Source organism: Rattus rattus, chromosome 18, assembly GCF_011064425.1.
Source record: "Rattus rattus isolate New Zealand chromosome 18, Rrattus_CSIRO_v1, whole genome shotgun sequence".
Classification (NCBI taxonomy): Eukaryota; Metazoa; Chordata; class Mammalia; order Rodentia; family Muridae; genus Rattus; species Rattus rattus.
Window position 1 is genome coordinate 3,074,788 of NC_046171.1, and position 17,969 is coordinate 3,092,756.

Here is a 17,969-nt window from a genome sequence, read left to right on the forward strand (position 1 = left end):
CTGGGCTCTGCTGTGTGCCAGTCTGCCCTCATCTCTGCAGTACCTACACTCCTTACCCTGGTACCTCACACACCTTGGGACCATTCATTAAGCTGTCCCAGTCTAAGAGTGAGCAATGCAGTCTATGTGGAGGATGTGGTAGTTACTATCTGAATTTTGGTGGAGTTTGCTATTGTTAAAAAATTACTTGGGGGGAGGGGTGTATCAAATTGTGAGCCAGCCTCAGTTATAACAGTGAGATCCTGTATAGAAAAGAAAGAAGGGGAGAGAAGGGAGGAGGGATAAAGCTCATCACAGCCTGTCCTCACACTGGCAACAGGTCCCCTAAGCATGGGCAACAATGAAAAGAAAAATCAGATACAGCAATATACCTGAGAACACGGAGTTAGGAGAAGCCCAAATTTTTGGTAAGCAGAACTATATTAACAGAAATTGAAAGAGAGGGAGGAGGAGGAGGGAGGGAGGGATTACGAGAGTGATATTCTTTTCATTAGAGTACCACGCTGTTTCTCTTGTGCCTCCTTGACACCAAAGAGTACATTGAGTACATCAGAGTACATCAAAGACCCCATCAGCGCCACTGCCCTCCGCCCAGCCAGCCACGCTCCAAGCATCTTACCTTTAATCAGAGCCTGAAACTCTTTGTGCTTCACTGTCCCTCTCTGGAGATCGATCTTCAGTGTCATGAGGAGAGCGAAGAGGAACTTGTGGTTTTCATACAGGCCTCTCACTGAGTAGGTGAAAACCTCGTACGTCAGGTACTCGATGATATTTGTAATTCTTTTTTGAGGGAGCGGAGACTTTTCGGATCTGCAATCCAGTTTTAAAATCAAAGAGATTTTTTTTTTAATTCCTAAAGACTAGAAATAACTAAACTCCGTGTGCGTGCGTGCGTGTGTGTCTGTGTGCGTGCGCGCAAGCAGCTTACATGCTGCATGCAGTTGCCCATGGAGGCCAGAAGAGGGCGTCACATCACCTAAGCTGGAGTTATAATCAATTACGAGCCTCCCGACCTGAGTGCTGGGCCCAGTAAGAACAGTATGTGCTCTTAACCACAGAGCTCACTTCTCTAGCTCCTACCTTAGTTTTTGAATCAGGCTCGCTCACTGGACTTGGAGCTCACCGATTGGCTACACCCGCTGACCAATAGGGAGCGCCACTGATGCATCTGCTTCTATTTCCAAGCAGTGGGTTTACAGATGCGTGTTGCCACGCCCAGGCCTTTGGTGTGGGTGCGGAGACTCTGAATGCAAGTCTCCCGGCTTCCGTGGCAGAGGCCATATAAAACGTTTACCATTTTAGAAACGGCTGAGAGGCAGGTTGTGGAGGACTTGCCTGGCCATAGACTGGTCAAACAGCTTCAGGAACTGGGCCAGTGAGGTTTGGTACATGATGTTGACCATGCTCATCTCCGTGATGAGGAAGTAAAGGATGCTGCCTCGCGTGGCCGCAGGCCGGAACTCCTCCTGAGCTGTGTTGATCTTGATCTCCGTTTCCGCCGCCACGTGGAGCTTTTCACTCACTTCCGCCGCTGTCTGTTTGGTGATGTGCAGGACGCCGATGAGAGACTCGTCGTCCACCAGGGAACCTGGAAACCAGAGATAGCAAAAACAGCAGGCACAACGAGGAAATGCTGAAGAGCGAGGGGCATCGTTTCAGACATGACACCGCTGGCCTCCAACCTGACTCTCCCAGAGACCACAGGCAAGTAGACCTACCACCGAGTCTAGATCTTTCTAAACATTCCTCCCGAGGGCTCTTAGTCTCCCAACTCTTCCTGAAAACCCACAGAAAAGACAATTTTTGTTCTGATGAGTGTGTATATTTGTGTGGTGTGTTTTCATTTGTGTGCGGGTACATGACAACCTCAGGCATAGCCCCTCAGAGGCTGTCCCCCTTGTTTTTAGAGACTGTGTCTCTCACTTGGCCTGAGACTTGCCAAGTAGGCTAGACTGACTGGCCAGTGAGCCTCAGAGATCGGCTTGTCTTGACCTCCCAACTCTGAGGTTACACGCATGTACCTGCAAGCTTGGCTCTTTTTTTTGTTTTTAAAGATTTATTTATTCTATATAAGTACACTGTCGCTGCTCTTAGATACACCAGAAGAGAGCATCAGATCTCATTACAGATGGTTGTGAGCCAGGACCTCTGCAAGAGCAGTCAGTGCTCTAACCACTGAGCCATCTCTCCAGCCCCAAGCCTGGCTCTTAAATATGGATTCCGGTAGACCCAACCCTGCTGACTGAGCCGTCGTCCTGCCTAGTAGGTTCAAATGTTCTAAGACAATGACCACATCTCCAGCGGTACCAACATCACCTGTGAGAGGTGTTTCACCCCCACTATCACCTTGGTAGCTCTCCCTAAGGTCTGCAGGCCATGCCGATGTCTCGGGCTCTAAGAGAACTCAAGCTCTGTACCTAGGTTGACGAGCTAACAGGTGAGCGGGACAGTTCTCTCCCTACTTCTTAAGTGAGAGTCCTTGTTTGAGATAACCAAGGTCACATCTCGGCGCAGATCAACTGGGATAGGGTGGAAGTGTCTCACCATTTGAAAAGGCTGTCTAACTTTCAGTTTTTCTTCTCTCTTGTTTTTTTTTTTTTTTTTTTTTTAACAGAAGTGACGTGGTTATCGCAACCAATTCCACATTTAAGACGTGGAGACGCCTCTGCGGCATGCTGAGTTCGTAAGCCCAGCACTTCTACGCGTGCGAGTTCTGGAAGGCTGGCGGGTGTCTAGAAAATGCTGAGTGGTTTTGGCTGACATGCCGTGTCTAATGTGAGAGCCTAACTGTCATTAGCCTTCCAGCAGGGAGGCCTTGATCCCGAACAGTCTTAGTTAGACAAGGGAACCAGCCCTCAGCTGGACTTGTTAACATTCAGAGTGAGCAGGAGAAGTCGCTACATCAAAGGGCATATATCTTTAGCAGCCAAAGCAAAGAAGGCATGCTTTCTCACCAAGTTCACTGTCTGTCTGTCTGTCTGTACATATGCATGCATGCATGTATGTGTATAACTTGTTTTGGCCCATGCTATCCCATAGCTACGACCACAGCTCCTTTTTGAAGTTTTATTTTGAAACAAGATCTCACTAATACAGCCCATGCTGGTCTCACCTTCTCCACGCCTGTGCCCTGGCCTCCCAAGTAGCTGAGGTTACAGGTTCATGCCCCTACCCCTGGCCTTGTGTGCACTCTAATGGTATCATCACTGTAGGATGTCAAGGTTTTGTTTGCTTCTGATCCAGGGATTTAACGTAACAACAGAACGCATTCATAAATAAACCAGGAGCATGTGGTGAGATTTAATTGGGCTGCTGTGATTTGCCTATAAAAACGCTGACATGTTGATTTTCTTTATGTGACTATTTGGGGGTTGTCTGTCTGTCTGTTTGGAGCCAAGGACTTGCTATGTATCCCAGAATGACCTAGTGCTTTCTATGTAGCCCTGACTACCCTCAGCAGTCCTCCTGCCTCAGCCTCCCAAATGCTGGGATTACAGGTCTGCACGGAAACTCTGTTTTCTTCAGTGTGTAACAGAGAGGGTACCTCCTCAGACCTGGGCGTAGCATGAGTCTGTCTGCGCAGAGGAGACGCTAACCTTCACTTCTAAGTGGGGATCGTTTTGAGATGAGCCAGGCCCTTGGGTAGCCACGTTTTTGTGACACACAGGGCATGCGTTGTACGTGACCCATCCTAAGAGCTTCATTTCGATGCTAAATGAGAAAGGGCTGATTGGTGGAAGAAAATAAAATTAAAAATAAAAAAGATGGGACACGTGAGCGCCCTTTGGGCAAGCACGTGAGGCCATCAGCAGCCGCGGGGCACCGCTCAGGAGCCCTTGTTTTTCTCGGGAGAGAACGACTCTATCAGCAAGATGGTACTAGTCTCTATACGCTGACTCCAGTTGCTGATTCAGACATCAGATGCCCTGTGATGTTTCCTTCCTGTCTGTGTGGAAGCCACCCTGCTTGCTTTGGCATTGGCCAGTCGGCTGCCTCCTCACATCTGTGGTCATGGTGCCGCTGAACGGTAAGCGGGCTCTTAAGGACGCATACCTTGTGTGGTACTCAGTTTGTACAGCAGATTGTCCTCCAGCTCTTTCATCTTCCTCTTATTGAAAGTCACGTCCTCCAGGAGCTTAACCCTCTCCGATTCCAGCTCCTGTTGTCGAGATACAAACAGAAGATTCTGGGGGATCCGAGTCAACGACGCTTTCGGGAAATCAGACTTGTATTTAAATGAAGATGCTTTTTTTTTTTTTTTTTTTTTTTTTTTTTTTCGAGCTGGGGACCAAACCCAGGGCCTTGCGTTTGCTAGGCAAGCGCTCTACCACTGAGCTAAATCCCCAACCCCGTAAAGTCGCTTTTTGAATGGTAGGAGAAATCATCATTGGTCAAGACTATAGTCATGTCTCTCTCGGTAATCGATAAAGTGATGCCCACCGGCGCTAACGTTTCATAGTTCTGGGGCTGAGAGATGGCCCCGCTAGCAAAGTGCCCAGTGTACAATCATGGGAACCCAAGTTCGGATCCCCAGGGATGCTTTACCCCTAACCACTTTGGTGAGTCTCCTGAGGACCAGGATGCTGCCCCTGGAGTCACCGTCCACCCGTCAAGCCCAGGATGTTTAACCAGGACAGAACGTTCTTGTAGGATCTAAATGAAAATCATCTTAATTATATTTTTCATCTCTTATTTTTTTTGTTCTCATTAAACCCAGAGATCACAGGTTGGGTTAGTTTTGCTACCCATCAGGTGGGCAGCAGCGCCAATCCTGCATCTCTGGGCTTCTGAACTCTCCAAGTGCTTTAACCTGTGGGCCACATCCCTGACCTCACATCCTAGAAATTGGGCATTGATAAAGAGTCCAAATGAGAATAATTTTAACAATTTGTGTGTGCGTGTGTATGTATGTGTGTATGTGTGTGTGCGTGCATGTGGTGTGTATGTATGTGTGCGTGTGTATATGTGTGTGCGTGTGTATGTGTGTATATGTATGTATGTGTGTATGTGTGTGCATGTGCATGCGTGTGCATGTGTGTATGTGCATGTAGTGTGTATGTATGTGTGTGTGTATGTGTGTGTGTATGTGTGTATGTGTGTGTATGTGTGTGTATGTGTGTGTATGTATGTATGTGTGTGCATGCGTGTGTGGGTGTGCATGTGTGTGTGTGTATGTATGCGTGTGTATATGTGTGTCTGCGTGTGTATGTGTATATGTATGTGTGTATGTGTGTGCATGTGCGTGCGTGTGCATGTGTGTGTGTGCGTGTGTGTGTGTGTGTTGTAGTTATTTTGTTCTTGACACAGACTAGCCTCAAATTCACGATGAAGCTCAGGATGACCTTGAACTTCTGATCCTCTGGCTCCCACCTCCCTAGTGCTAGGATTACAGGCTCGTGCCCACACAGGCTGTTGATACAGTGGACTTGAGGGGTTTGTGCATGCTGGCCAGGGCTCTACCGACTGAGCAGAAACCCCATCCCTCTCTGACACTCCTCCTTGCAGTTTTTCCCATCTATATGCAGAAACACATTTTGCATTTAGGATTATATTTCAAGGTGAATCAAGGCCACTAACTTGAAATCACTCCTTGCTAAGAGCTGCTCTGGAAACCCTACTACCTTGAGACGTCTCCTGAAAGCAAAGAGGTGATCAAAGCCACAGCCCAGCACTGAGTCAAATGTCCGCCACCGTGGCTTGAATGGGTCTGCCTGGAGATTATTTTCATCCAGAACTTGGAGTCTAACAGGCAGGAGCTTGTCCTGCGTCCTTTTAATTCTTAGGAGCACCAACTTTGAGCCTCTGTAGGACGGGACTCACCCGACCACATGCTGACTTCCCTTCATATCCCTTGTTAGTTACGTCTGGGGAAGATGAACCCCCTAGGTAGCATCCCAGTAGAACACAGTGATACTTACTGGCAGAGACAAACCCGATAGACGGTCCTCAAACCCGGGCTAGTGCCCCTGCCCTCCTGCGGGCAGGGCTGTGGGGTTTGGCGGGGAGAGGGATGAGGAGACTATTTAGAGAATGGTTTCCATTAAAATGATCGTCCCGGGGAATGGAAAGATGGACCAGAAGGTAAAGTGCTCACTGCATAGGCATGATGGCTTAGGTCCTGATTCCCCAGTGGCTGTGTCTAAAGTTGGGCACAGCGGCACATGCAGGGCTAGAGAATCCCAGACAGGAGGAATCCAGGGGCTGCCTAGCTGGTCAGCCTAGCCTAATTGGTGAGCTCCAGACTCAGTGACAGAATGCTCTTCCAGAGGTCCTGAGTTCAAGTCCCAGCAACCACGTGGTGGCTCACAACCATCTGTAATGAGATCTGATGTCCTCTTCTGGTGTCTGAAGACAGTGACAGTGTACTCATATAGAATAAATAAATAAAAGTAATTCTTTTCATAAGTAATATAGAAAATAACCGAGGAAGACATGTGATATAGGTCTCTGGCCTTCACATGTACGCGTATGTGCACACTATGAGTACACACACATTCACACAGGCACGTGCGTAGGAAAACTCAGAGAAATCACACTTTTAAACACAATAGGGAAAATCATGCGTGCTGGTAAGTGGACCTTTGTTAGGTCTTACAGAATGACCTGGGGATCTTCCAGGAGATCCGGCCAACTGGAAAGTGCATGTGTGGTCACAGAGTGAGAGACACCATCTCTCTGGCCTCTGGAGGTTCTGTAGCAGGGCCATCGGGAGGGACAGCCCGCCTGTGAAGTCTGTCTTCAGTGCTCTCTAGCATGCATTTCAAAGAGGGACGGAAGTTAAAAAGAGGGATGTGGGGGCATCGGACAGACCTTTGGGTAACACAGCCTTGGGGGAGAGCTACAACCGTGAGAAGCCACCCAAACCAGGCCAGCAGCACCTGTTCGACCACAAGGGACTCGTTCTCAATGCCCTCGCTATTTTGCTCATGAAGGAGAGTTGGTGTCACGTCTCTTTGCCTTCTGGAAGAGCAATCCTCACTCGGAGGCCATCTACCCATAATCCTCCCCTTCTTCGCCTGCCCCTCTTTTTCTCACCTCTCCTCCCTGCTCTCCTCTCTCACCTTGCCTCCCCCTTGAATACTAAAATGAATTACATCGGGGTAAGTGCAAACTCGGTTGTGCCTTACGCAAATACAGTTAATATATGCAAATATATGTTGTGCATAAGATTGCGTTTTCTGAACCTCCTGAAAGTTGCTCGGTCGCATCTCTGCCTCTTAAAATATTGCAGGCCTGAGGTGTTCTTGGCTTCACCAACGCCCTTGCTTATACCTAACTGGTTTGTGTGCTCCAGTGGAAAATTCGCTTTAAGTATTGTTCCTACATCATTACATTATTACTCTGCGCTATCTGAAATCCCAATGGTTGGTAATGGCCGTGTGGGGGGAATTTCCTTTTTCTCTAGGATTGCTGTTTTTATTAAATTTCTCAGGTGGTTCCAGATGATCCACAGCACTATGGATGGAAATGGATTGAATCAATACACCCAGAGAGAGAAGGGCAGAAGTGTGGCGGGTGTGAATGCACGTATGTGTGTGTGTGTGTATGAGTGTTTGTGTGTGTGTGAGCAAATGTGTGTGCATGCAAATGCCTGTGTGCGAGTGTGTGTGTGAATGTATGTGAGCAAATGCGTGTGTGGGTGTAAATGTGTGTGTGAGTGTGTGTATGAATGCATGTGTGTGTGTGAGCAAATGTGTGTGGGGGTGCAAATGACTGTGTGCATGTGTATGCGAGTGTTTGTGTGTGAATGTGTGTGAGCAAATGTGTGTGTGGGTACAAATGCCTCTGCGAGTGTGTGTGTGCAAGTGTTTGTGTGCAAATGTGTGTGTGAGTGTGTGTATGAATGCATGTGTGTGAGTGTGTGTGAGCAAATGTGTGTGTGGGTGCAAATGACTGTGTGCATGTGCAAGTGTTTGTGAATGTGTGTAAGCAAATGTGTGTGTGTGTGTGTGTGTGTGTGTATGTGTGTGTGTTTTATTTGGGGATGGAGGACAACCAAATCATATAATTTCCTAACAGAAATTATCACTGAGAAAGAAATATTTATTTTCTTATGCTTACAAGAGGATGATTTTGTCCTGTATTTTCCACATATTTGCTGTAGCAACATCCTAACCTATTTGATTTTCTACATTCATTCGTTTGTTTGTTTTTTAGAGGGGCCCTGCGATAACATAAAAGTCATCCCTCCCTCCACCATGGGGGTCCCAGGGACCGGATTCAGGTCCCCAGGCTTGGCAGCAGGCACCTTGACCTGCTGAGCCACCGCAGTGGCCTTTCTAATCCACTTCAATCTAACTCGCTACTTGTGACTTAGAGCTTTTGCCTTGAGAATGATTACCTGTTTCTCTGTGAGAATGACCCTCCTGAGTAACTGGTTCTCAAGTCCCTTCATGGTGACGGTGAAATCGATGACGGACGTCTTGGCGTTGATCTCAGGGGTGAAGGCAGGGTTCGGTAGCTTCGTGGTGATGTAAAGTTTAAACGTGTCCAGGATGTCACATTCCTTATCACCCACTTTTACCTACACAAGGTCAGATGAACACTGAGGAACGGGTTAACGTCACCCAAGCAAGACCCGAATCGTGATGGCCCTGATTCATGTATGGACACAAATGGGAAGAACTTCTAGGGAAAAAGACAGCTACAGGTGACGGTGGCTGCTGAGAGAGGGAAAATGCATCTCCCCCAGGGACAAAGCTCCTGATAGGTTATCCAATCCAAAGTGGGATCGGCCCCTAAGCACACATACACATAAGCAACACTAAATGGTCTCGGTGGTTTGTGTGTGTGTGTGTGTTATAAGGATAACTGAAGAGGTCATGGGTTTTAGAGCGCAGAGAGGGGTGGGGGGCAGACACAGGAAGGGAAAGGATGTAAGTAGGTATTAAATTCCAAAGTGTAATTTTAACTTAAATTTTTATGTTTGTGTAACCTGAAAGAAAAAAAATGCCAGCTTAAAAGATGGGGTTTGGTGGGGTTGGGGATTTAGCTCAGTGGTAGAGCGCTTGCCTAGGAAGCGCAAGGTTCTGGGTTCCCCAACTCTGAAAAAAAAGAACCAAAAAAAAAAAAAAAAAGATGGGGTTTGGGTTGGGGATTTAGCTCAGTGGTAGAGTGCTTGCCTAGGAAGCGCAAGGCCCTGGGTTCGATCCCCAGCTCCGGAAAAAAAAAAAAAAGAACCAGAAAAGATGGGGTTTGGGGAGGGCTGGAGAGATGGCTCAGTGGTTAGAGCACTGACTGCTCTCCCAGAGGTCCTGAGTTCAAATCCCAGCAACCACATGGTGGCTCACAGCCATCTGTCATGGGATCTGATGCCCTCTTCTGGTGTGTCTGAAGACAGCTACAGTGTACTCATATATGATAAATAAATAAATCTAAAAAAAAAAATGGGAGGGCATTGGGGGTTCAAGATGGGAGTGGGTGTCTTAGGCATCAAGGCTGTGATGTCTGGATGAATTGGGAAGGAAAGTTGGGAAATTATAATTACAGATCTTAAACAACAAAGCCTGTCTGATTTTACATGAGTCGGACTTTTCGGTGCCTTTGCCTGAAGGTGTTCTCAGCGCCTTCTGAAGCAAACCAAATAAGGAACGGATCTAAAACCAACAGAGATAAAGGGAGACCAGGACACATCTGAGGCCTGACTTCGAAATCTCAGCCTTTCTAACCCCCATCAATTCTCTTAGTCTCCTTCCCCAATGAAGAAATTTTAAAAAAATGAAGAACTTTGTCATGTGTCTGGAATTATCCTTCTTTTCTGCATTGCACAGCCACATCTCCAACATGTCTGACAACAGAGTTACCAGAAACGTAACATTGACCTCAAACACTACTATCGGTAGGATATTGAGAAGAACACTTGAGTTTTTACTTTCTAAAAACAGGCGGAACCCACAGCATCTTTAAATGACTTAAATCTCTAGTGATCATGGTCTCACATGGGATGAGAGCCTTCCTGTAACTGAAATCAAGAACCCAAGGTCCTTTTGAGGGCCTCAGTAATGGAGGCTCTGTAACTTCCCTTGGCGTTGTTAAACGTGGCATACAAAGTAAGCCAGGCCTGGGAGGACAGACCCTACTCGTGATTTTACACTTAGATATGGAATCTAAGAAGCCAAGTGTCCAACACAGGTTATTTGGTGCTGAAAAGGGTAAGGGGTGGGAGTCAGAAGGCAGTTGGCCAAAGAACACAGACTTCAATTCCTATATGATCATGTTCCAGATGTCTATGGTTAGATGGGCATCGAAGGGACTATTTATTTGATTATGGTCAACAGTATACTCTATACATGAGTGCCAAAACGCCACCTGGTACTCCTTGACTATATATGGTCTCTATTTGTCAACTGAATTTTTTTTTAAATTTTGTGTGTTTGAGTGTTTTGCCTGCTTGTGTATATGTTTGCCACATGCATGTCTGGTCGCCATGGAGATCAGAAGAGGAAATGAGGTCACCTGGTACCGGAGTTACAGGTGGTTGCAAGCTGCCGTGTGGATCCTGGGAACTGAACCCAGGTCTCCTGGGAAGCAGCATTGGCTCTTAACCGCCGAGCCATCTCTCCAGCTCCTGTCAACCAAGTTCTTTTAATGGTGATTCAAACACAGTAGCCGAAGAAATCAGCAAGACTGTATTCTTACCTTCCCCTTTCTGGCAAAGAAAATTTCAACTTTGTAATCTTGTGGGGGAAACAAAAAGGAATTTTCGGGGAAGTTGAATTGATTTTATTCCTTTCTCCCCATTAAATTTAATTCCCTCCTCCAGGCTTAAGCAGGCACTCGATGTTCCATATACATTTACTGAAAGACTAGAACAGTGGTAAATAAAGGAATTCACACTGTGGGGTTGAGATGATGCTTCAGCTGTTAAATTGCTTGCCACGAAAGCACAATGACTGAGGTCTGGATCCCCAGATCCTGTGAAAGATTCTGGGTGAGTTTGGCAACCCCCCTGTAATTGTAATTACAAACTCTGAAAGCAAGGCCAGGAGAGCCCCAGAGCAAGCTGGAGAGGAGGCTTCATTGGGTGGATTCTGAGAGATCTGCCTCAGAGACTAAGGTGGGAGGCTGATGGAGAGTGATTTTAGACATCAACCTCAGGTCTATACACACACATACACAAAACACACATGCACACATATACACACTCACAAACACATACATACACAAACAAGTACACATACACATATACATACACAAAATACACATAAACATATACACACAAACACATGCATACATACGCAAACATATATATGCATACACATAAATATACATACACACAAACATAACATGCACACATTCACTAACACATACATGCATATATACACACAAACACATACACATGCATATATACACATACACAAAACACATTAATGCATACAAAAACACACATACCACATACATAAACCTACACAAGCATACACATATACACAAACACAAACACGCACATATATACATACACAAAACACACATATACACATGCATATATATACATACACAAAACATACACAAACACATACATATACACATGCATAAAACACACATGTACACATAAACACACACATGGATTTTTAAAACGTCACGTGGTAAAGAAAACATTCTAAGTAAATCTGTGTTTAAGGAGGAAGCCCTCATTCTTTACACAGTCCCCAATAAGGAAATTAACAGACTGGAAGTGAAGTAATCGGGGCTAAAACGCTGGCATTTATCAAGAAATAAAACCAATGAACCTTCAAAGTAGAGAATGAGACCAATTAAAAAAGGAGACACTTATATCGAAAACAATTTGTGTTATCATCAACAATTGGGAACAGAATTCCATGGCTTCTAGAAAGTCAATGAGTTTGGATTGAAAGTTAATAAAGACAGTAAAGACAAATCAATGTCTACAGGCTTTATTAAAATGTTGTTCTCTTTGTGAGGAGATCCAGGCTTTCCTGGATTTGTATGTGTATTTGAATTGCAAAGCTACTTTTCTAACATATGTGTGTGTGTGTGTGTGTGTGTACACATACACATACAATTTCTGTGTAAATATTTATATTGTTATTAAGGTAAGAAACTGAATGCTCTTACAAGGATACCGCTCTTCTGGGGAGTTTTACATATTATAAAAAAAAATCAAAGACGTCAAAACTCATGGCACCCATGCTAGGTTTCATTTGTATGTTTCCATTCAAAGGTAAGTTTCCAAGAACTCTTTCTGCAACTTAGTCACATACATTGTATCCCATAAGTATGTGTGATTGTCAAACCAAATGAAGTTGGAGCTGGAGGGATGGCTCAGTGGTTAAGGGCAATGCTGCCCTTGCAGTGGACCCAAGTTCAGTTCCCAGAACCCACATGTTGGCTGCTCGCAACCATGTTTAACGCCAACTCCAGGGGGTCAAGGCCCTCTTCTGGCCTCTTCTGGTACCTGCACTCACAAGCACATAACCCCCACTAAAACATACATGTAAGTAAAATGAAATGGTTTTAAAAAGAAAAGTTAATAGCTACTACTTTGGAAGAGGATGGGCATGAGACAAGCTTTTGGTGTGTAGAAGCAGCCACCTAGAAGGAACAGTGAGCGTCGCCTGGGAACGCCAGTTCCCAGTGTAGAAGACATCGCCGCCCCAAGGAGGTGGCTCTGCCACTGTCTCGACGCCAAGCAGACGCCGCCCTCACCCTCTGTTACAAACCACTCACCTTGAAAGCAGTGCCCGATTTGATGAAGTTCTTCTCCAGCACGTTATCCAGAGCCGGGTCCAGCTCCTCTCGAATGTCCTCGATGAGAAGGGGACGACCCAGCGAGAGGCTGTCCTCCAAGTGCGTGCGGAAATACTTGTGGTTCAGAGTTGTCACCTGAAGACAAAGAGCTCCTTGGTCTGAAACTGTTCCCAACTGCACCCCAGTTGCTAAGTGGGAAGCAAGACATCTGTTGGATGGCTGACTGGGAAATGAAGGGGCAGCGTGAGAGTCCTGACGGCTGAGGCAAAGGTGCACAGTGTCCGTGATCCAGAAGAAAAGGAGGAGGCCCTCTCAGGTGGAACACCAGAGTTCCCGGCGGATGGGAGTTGTCATGGAGTTGTCTTACTAAATCTGTCTAACTAGAATCACTCAGACAGCAAGGCGCTGTGGTCTATCTCTGTCTTCTCTGAAATGAATAGGGGATACTAAGTACTCATAAGAATGACGGGGTGGGTGGTTCAGTGGTTAGAAGATCTTGCCGCTCTTCTAGAAGATGCAGGTTCGATTCCCAGCACACACACACACTGGGCAGTTTACAATCACAGGTCTAGCTCCAGAGATCTGATGTCCTCTACAGGTACTGCACTCACACACACATAACTGCATGCAGACACACATGGGTACACGTAACAAGGCTAAAATAAGTCTATAGAAAATACTGTCAAAGCCGGGTGTAGCGTCACACACATTTAATCCCAGCACTTGGGAGGCAGAGGCAGGCGGATCTCTGTGAATTCAAGGCCAGCCCGGTCTACAGAGTGAGTCCAGAACAGCCACATTCTGTTACACAGAGAAACTCTGTCTCAATAGGTATTGCTCTTTTGAGACAGATAAGTTAAAATCAATGAAATAAAAATGTCATAAATGATACACTGAGAAGCCAAAGGTCCCTCCAGAACTCAGAAGAAAATCTCTATAATTCAATATTAAATATCACCTTTGTCATAGGCTTCTCATAAGAACTCTTCATGGGGTTAGAGGTGATCCCCTGTTGTCTTAGTTTACTGGAGTTTGATCATGGATGGGTTTATGGGATGTTACAGGATACTCTCCCTACCTACATTTATCAAGACGGTCATATGACCTTCTCCCAGCAGTGATGGCACACTTTGATGAATTCATTTAAATTCCATAAATATTGGAATTCCTACACTATGTAAGGGCCGTGTAGGAAATATAAACATGGAGAAAACTATAAACCTGACGGGCAGGAAGTTTATGGCTCAGAAATAAAAGAGAGAAATGTGCAAAGGGCAGTAATTCAAGTCAGACTTGAGTCCAGGATGGAACTACAAACAAGACATGGACAGGCCTTGGGAGGGAGGGCCGGGAAAGACGGGGACACAGAGACATCTTCATGAAGCAAGCACTGGTTATAAGAGGCTTTGAGGGTAAATACTGATTAAGACATTTGTGTGAGATCTAAGTGGATAGACCAGAAGGGTGAAAACCATTCTAATTAGTAAAGATGATATAACTGTGATGGTTTGTATATGCTTGGCCCAGGGAGTGGCACTGTTGGGAGGCGTGGCCCTGTTGGAGTGGGCGTGGCCCTGTTGGAGTGGGCGTGGCCCTGTTGGAGTGGGTGTGGGCTTTAAGACCCTTGTTCTAGCTGCCTGGGAGCCAGTATTCTGTTAGCGGCCTTCAGAAGAAGATATAGAACTTTCAGCTCCTCCTGTACCATGCCTCTGCCCAGATGCTGCCATGTTCCAGCCTTGATGAGGCTAGGGAGATGGCTCAGGCCACTGTCATGCCTGATGACCTGAGTTCCATCTCTGGAATCCCCACAGTAGAGGGAGAGAACTGACTTTACACCTCTTCGGCCCCCTATATGCACATTGTGGCGTGCGTGTGTGTGTGTGTGTGTGTGTGTGTGTGTACACACACACGTGTGTTCATATCACACATATATGCATAAACAAATATAACAAGTTTTTGAGTGCTTTTTTCTTGAGCTGAGGACCGAACCCAGGGCCTTGCGCTTACTAGGCAAGCGCTCTACTACTGAGCTAAATCCCCAACCCAACAAGTTTTTTTTTTTTCTTTTTTTTTTCGGAGCTGGGGACTGAACCCAGGGCCTTGCCAACAAGTTTTTAAAATGTGTGGAGCAGAGGAATTCTGGGAACAGGATATCAGAAACACCGAATGGCCCATATTGCTTGCTGACCGGAAGATGTCAGTGTGAACAGGATCCCTGAAGGAGCCAGCAGTGTTCTAATCCTGACCTCCTCATGTGACCCCAGTTTAATGAACACCATATGAGGCAGTCAGCACAGGGAATACTGGACATGGGGGTGTTGTGCCCTGCCAAGTGCCTAGGTAGGACTGGGAGAAACCAGCCTTGGGGACACAATGCTTGCCGCTTTCCTGTTAGTACAGCGCAAGAGCCAAGTTCATTGCGGGCTGCAGTAGTCCTGCCAGGGAAATAGAGAGACAGGGAACGTGAGAGTGGGCATGAAAAGAGAGCAGGGAGGTGGAGCACAGAGGGGTTAGAAGTTCAAAGCCATCCTTGTTTATGTGCTAAGTCGGAGGCCAGCATGGCATCCATGACAGCCAGACCCTAAAGATAAACAGATAAACACAAAGAATACGAAGGGAGTTACATCATCGGAGCTGTTGCCCCAAATTGTGGATGTACACGATGACAAACAAGCAAATGCTGGCCAGAGAAGCGACGTGACAGTTTATGTATATCTGGAATGTTCCTGAACACTAAGAGGTAGAGTCTACAGGGATGAACTGATGTCCAGGTTATACCTTTAGACGCAACAGAAGTACCACGCCCTTCATCTTCTTCCACTTTTTGGCCATGGCGAACAGTATTGCCACAATACCACCGCCATCAGCTACCTCAGCCCGAAGCAACTGAACTGACTGATAATGGACCAAACTCTTGCAAACTATAAGTCACAATAAACCCTCTGTCTTTGTAGGCTGGTTAATCTCAAGCAGGTAGAGGGTTGTCCTGGTGTTGCTTATATTCTAATGCTAACTACCGCTTCCTCAAGAAGGGTTGCCTCTTCCGAGCAGACCGTCATGTTCTCAGGAGATGCCAGGTGAAACTTCTCCCCATTTTAACTGGTCAATAAGGGGCTAGAGCCTGTGATTGGGCAGTGGGAGGGAAAGGTGGGACTGGAGGCTTGAGAGGGGATGGCAGGTTAAGGGAGAAGAAGAAGGGATAGAGGAAGAGGAGGAAGAGGGAGCCACGATAGACCAGAACCACATGGCTGAGAGAAACCACAAGAAACAGGGGTCTTACAACTGGGGAATAAGTTAGCAGAGTGTTAGGTCTGCCCAATCTAGGCACATAGCCTATATTATAGCATCTGCATTGTTTATCTCTCGTACGGGCTTATTAGGGTAGGACATTCCAGCAACACAAGTATTTGTTATGGGAATAGCAAGCCAAGGTGGTACACGGACAACTTCACGGGTGGCAGGTTCCCCTGGGACTTTGAGAGCACATCCTGACTTATATACATGCAAGTCAGACATACCTGCAAGTCGTTTTCTTTCTCCTTCGATTTAATCCACGTTTTCCCCTGGGTCTGGGGATCAATAAGCAGAGGGTATCTGGTGGCCTTTGTCACAATAATGCCATTCTGAATTGACAAGTCATCTCCAGGGAGTCCCTGCAGGCCCCACTCGCCAATCTGAAGAGGGGGAAGTGGGGGGATGTTCGCTTAAGGAACAGGAATGTGACCGTTGGTCATTGAGAGCCTATAACGTTAAATGGCAATAACTTAAACACATGTTTCCATTTGAGGTATCTAGTTGGTGGGGGGGAGGGGACAAACCAACCTGCGAATATGAGCCAAATGATGTTAATCAAGTTCAGAATTAGAAAGCAAGTTTTGCTACTTAAGTGTCTATTTTTTAATTTGTCCTTGTATGTGTGGGTGGATGGTTTTGTACACATGAGGGAACTGCTTGCTGAGGAGGGAAGAGAGAGTAATTACCCCCCACCCCCCGGACCTGGAGATACAGGGGCTGGTAGCCACACGATGTGGGTACTAAGAACAGAAATAAATAGATAGATCGATAGATAGATAGATAGGATAGACAGACAGGCGGATAGACAGACAGGCAGACAGACAGTTACAAAAGACATTGTGAAAGTGAACCAGTGTCAGAGAAGAAGATAGCCCTCATCCCCCTAGTGCTCCTTCTTTCTCTTCTTAGCCTCTGGTTCTGTCCACGAGGCTTATGCAAAGACTTTGGCTGGAGTTCATCAATGGTAAGCATGACGATTTCCTTCCCGAAAGGAAATGGGATTGCATCATGGTCAATGAAATCACTCAGAGATCCCACGGAGCAAGTAGAATCCATCTTTGCTAAATCACCCCCTAGCACCTCCAAAGACCCAGATGACTGAGGGCTGGCCATCTGGACCCACCCTGGCACACAGTGCCCAATGTATCTCCTGCGTGAAATCCACCCCCTGTAACAGTGCTTGAACCTGAGGCTACTTTAACCTTTAAACACAAAACATGGGAAATCCACAGCCTTGCCTCTCCGGAGGATACAGTAACTGCTGCTTACTTGTAACACTGGAACTCACATCAGTTTGACTGGGTTTGTCCTTACCCAGGAGATACATTTCTGGGCTGCCTGTGTAAGCCTCTGAGATTTCACAGAGGAGGGAAGACCCACTAGGAATTCGAGTGGTGCCATGCATCCAATGACCTGGGGTCCCCCAGTGAATAAAAAAAGGAGAGAGTGACCTTGACACTAGCTCCTCCTCCTCCTCCCCCTCCCCCTCCTCCCCTCCTCCCCTCCACCTCTCTGCTTCCTGACAGTGGATACAATGTGTCCAGCCACCAAATAGCTTCCCCTGCTGTGGCCGACTTTACCCTCTAACTGGGAGCGAAAACAAACCTGTTTTCCTTATTTTGTCATAGCATTAAGAAACTAATACACTACATTAATATATATATATATATATAACATAATCCCCAATACATATACTTACATACATAAATAAATGAACTAAAATGAGGCTGAAATTCTGATATTTCTAGGGAGAGTCAAACTTACTGTGGGAGGGTCCACCAACATCGCAATAAGATTCAGGTTTTCGGTGAAAGGGATTTTCCGCGCTTTCATCTCTAACTCCCACTGGTCTTTCAGCAAATAGTTCCTAAATATCTGATTGAAGGGGCCGAGGTAGGAGAGGAAGCCTGTGCATAGCAGAACATCGCCTACGAGTCTGTGAAGAAAAAAAAATGCAGATGCCCTCTCAT

At 46.3% G+C, this 17,969-nt stretch overlaps 1 protein-coding gene across 1 annotated transcript in view; it reads right to left on the reverse strand.

Annotated features, from left to right (window-relative positions):
* The window catches only part of Dnah8 (dynein axonemal heavy chain 8), a 245,323-nt gene that overhangs the window by 74,785 nt on the left and 152,569 nt on the right, over positions 1-17,969 (reverse strand). Inside the window, exons 72-78 of the mRNA XM_032888883.1 lie at positions 17,764-17,935; positions 16,224-16,379; positions 12,685-12,840; positions 8,342-8,524; positions 4,054-4,159; positions 1,336-1,588; positions 620-810 (exon numbers count right to left, since the gene is read on the reverse strand). Coding sequence (XP_032744774.1) covers positions 620-810; positions 1,336-1,588; positions 4,054-4,159; positions 8,342-8,524; positions 12,685-12,840; positions 16,224-16,379; positions 17,764-17,935 — 1,217 coding nt within the window. The remainder of the gene's footprint in view (positions 1-619; positions 811-1,335; positions 1,589-4,053; positions 4,160-8,341; positions 8,525-12,684; positions 12,841-16,223; positions 16,380-17,763; positions 17,936-17,969) is intronic.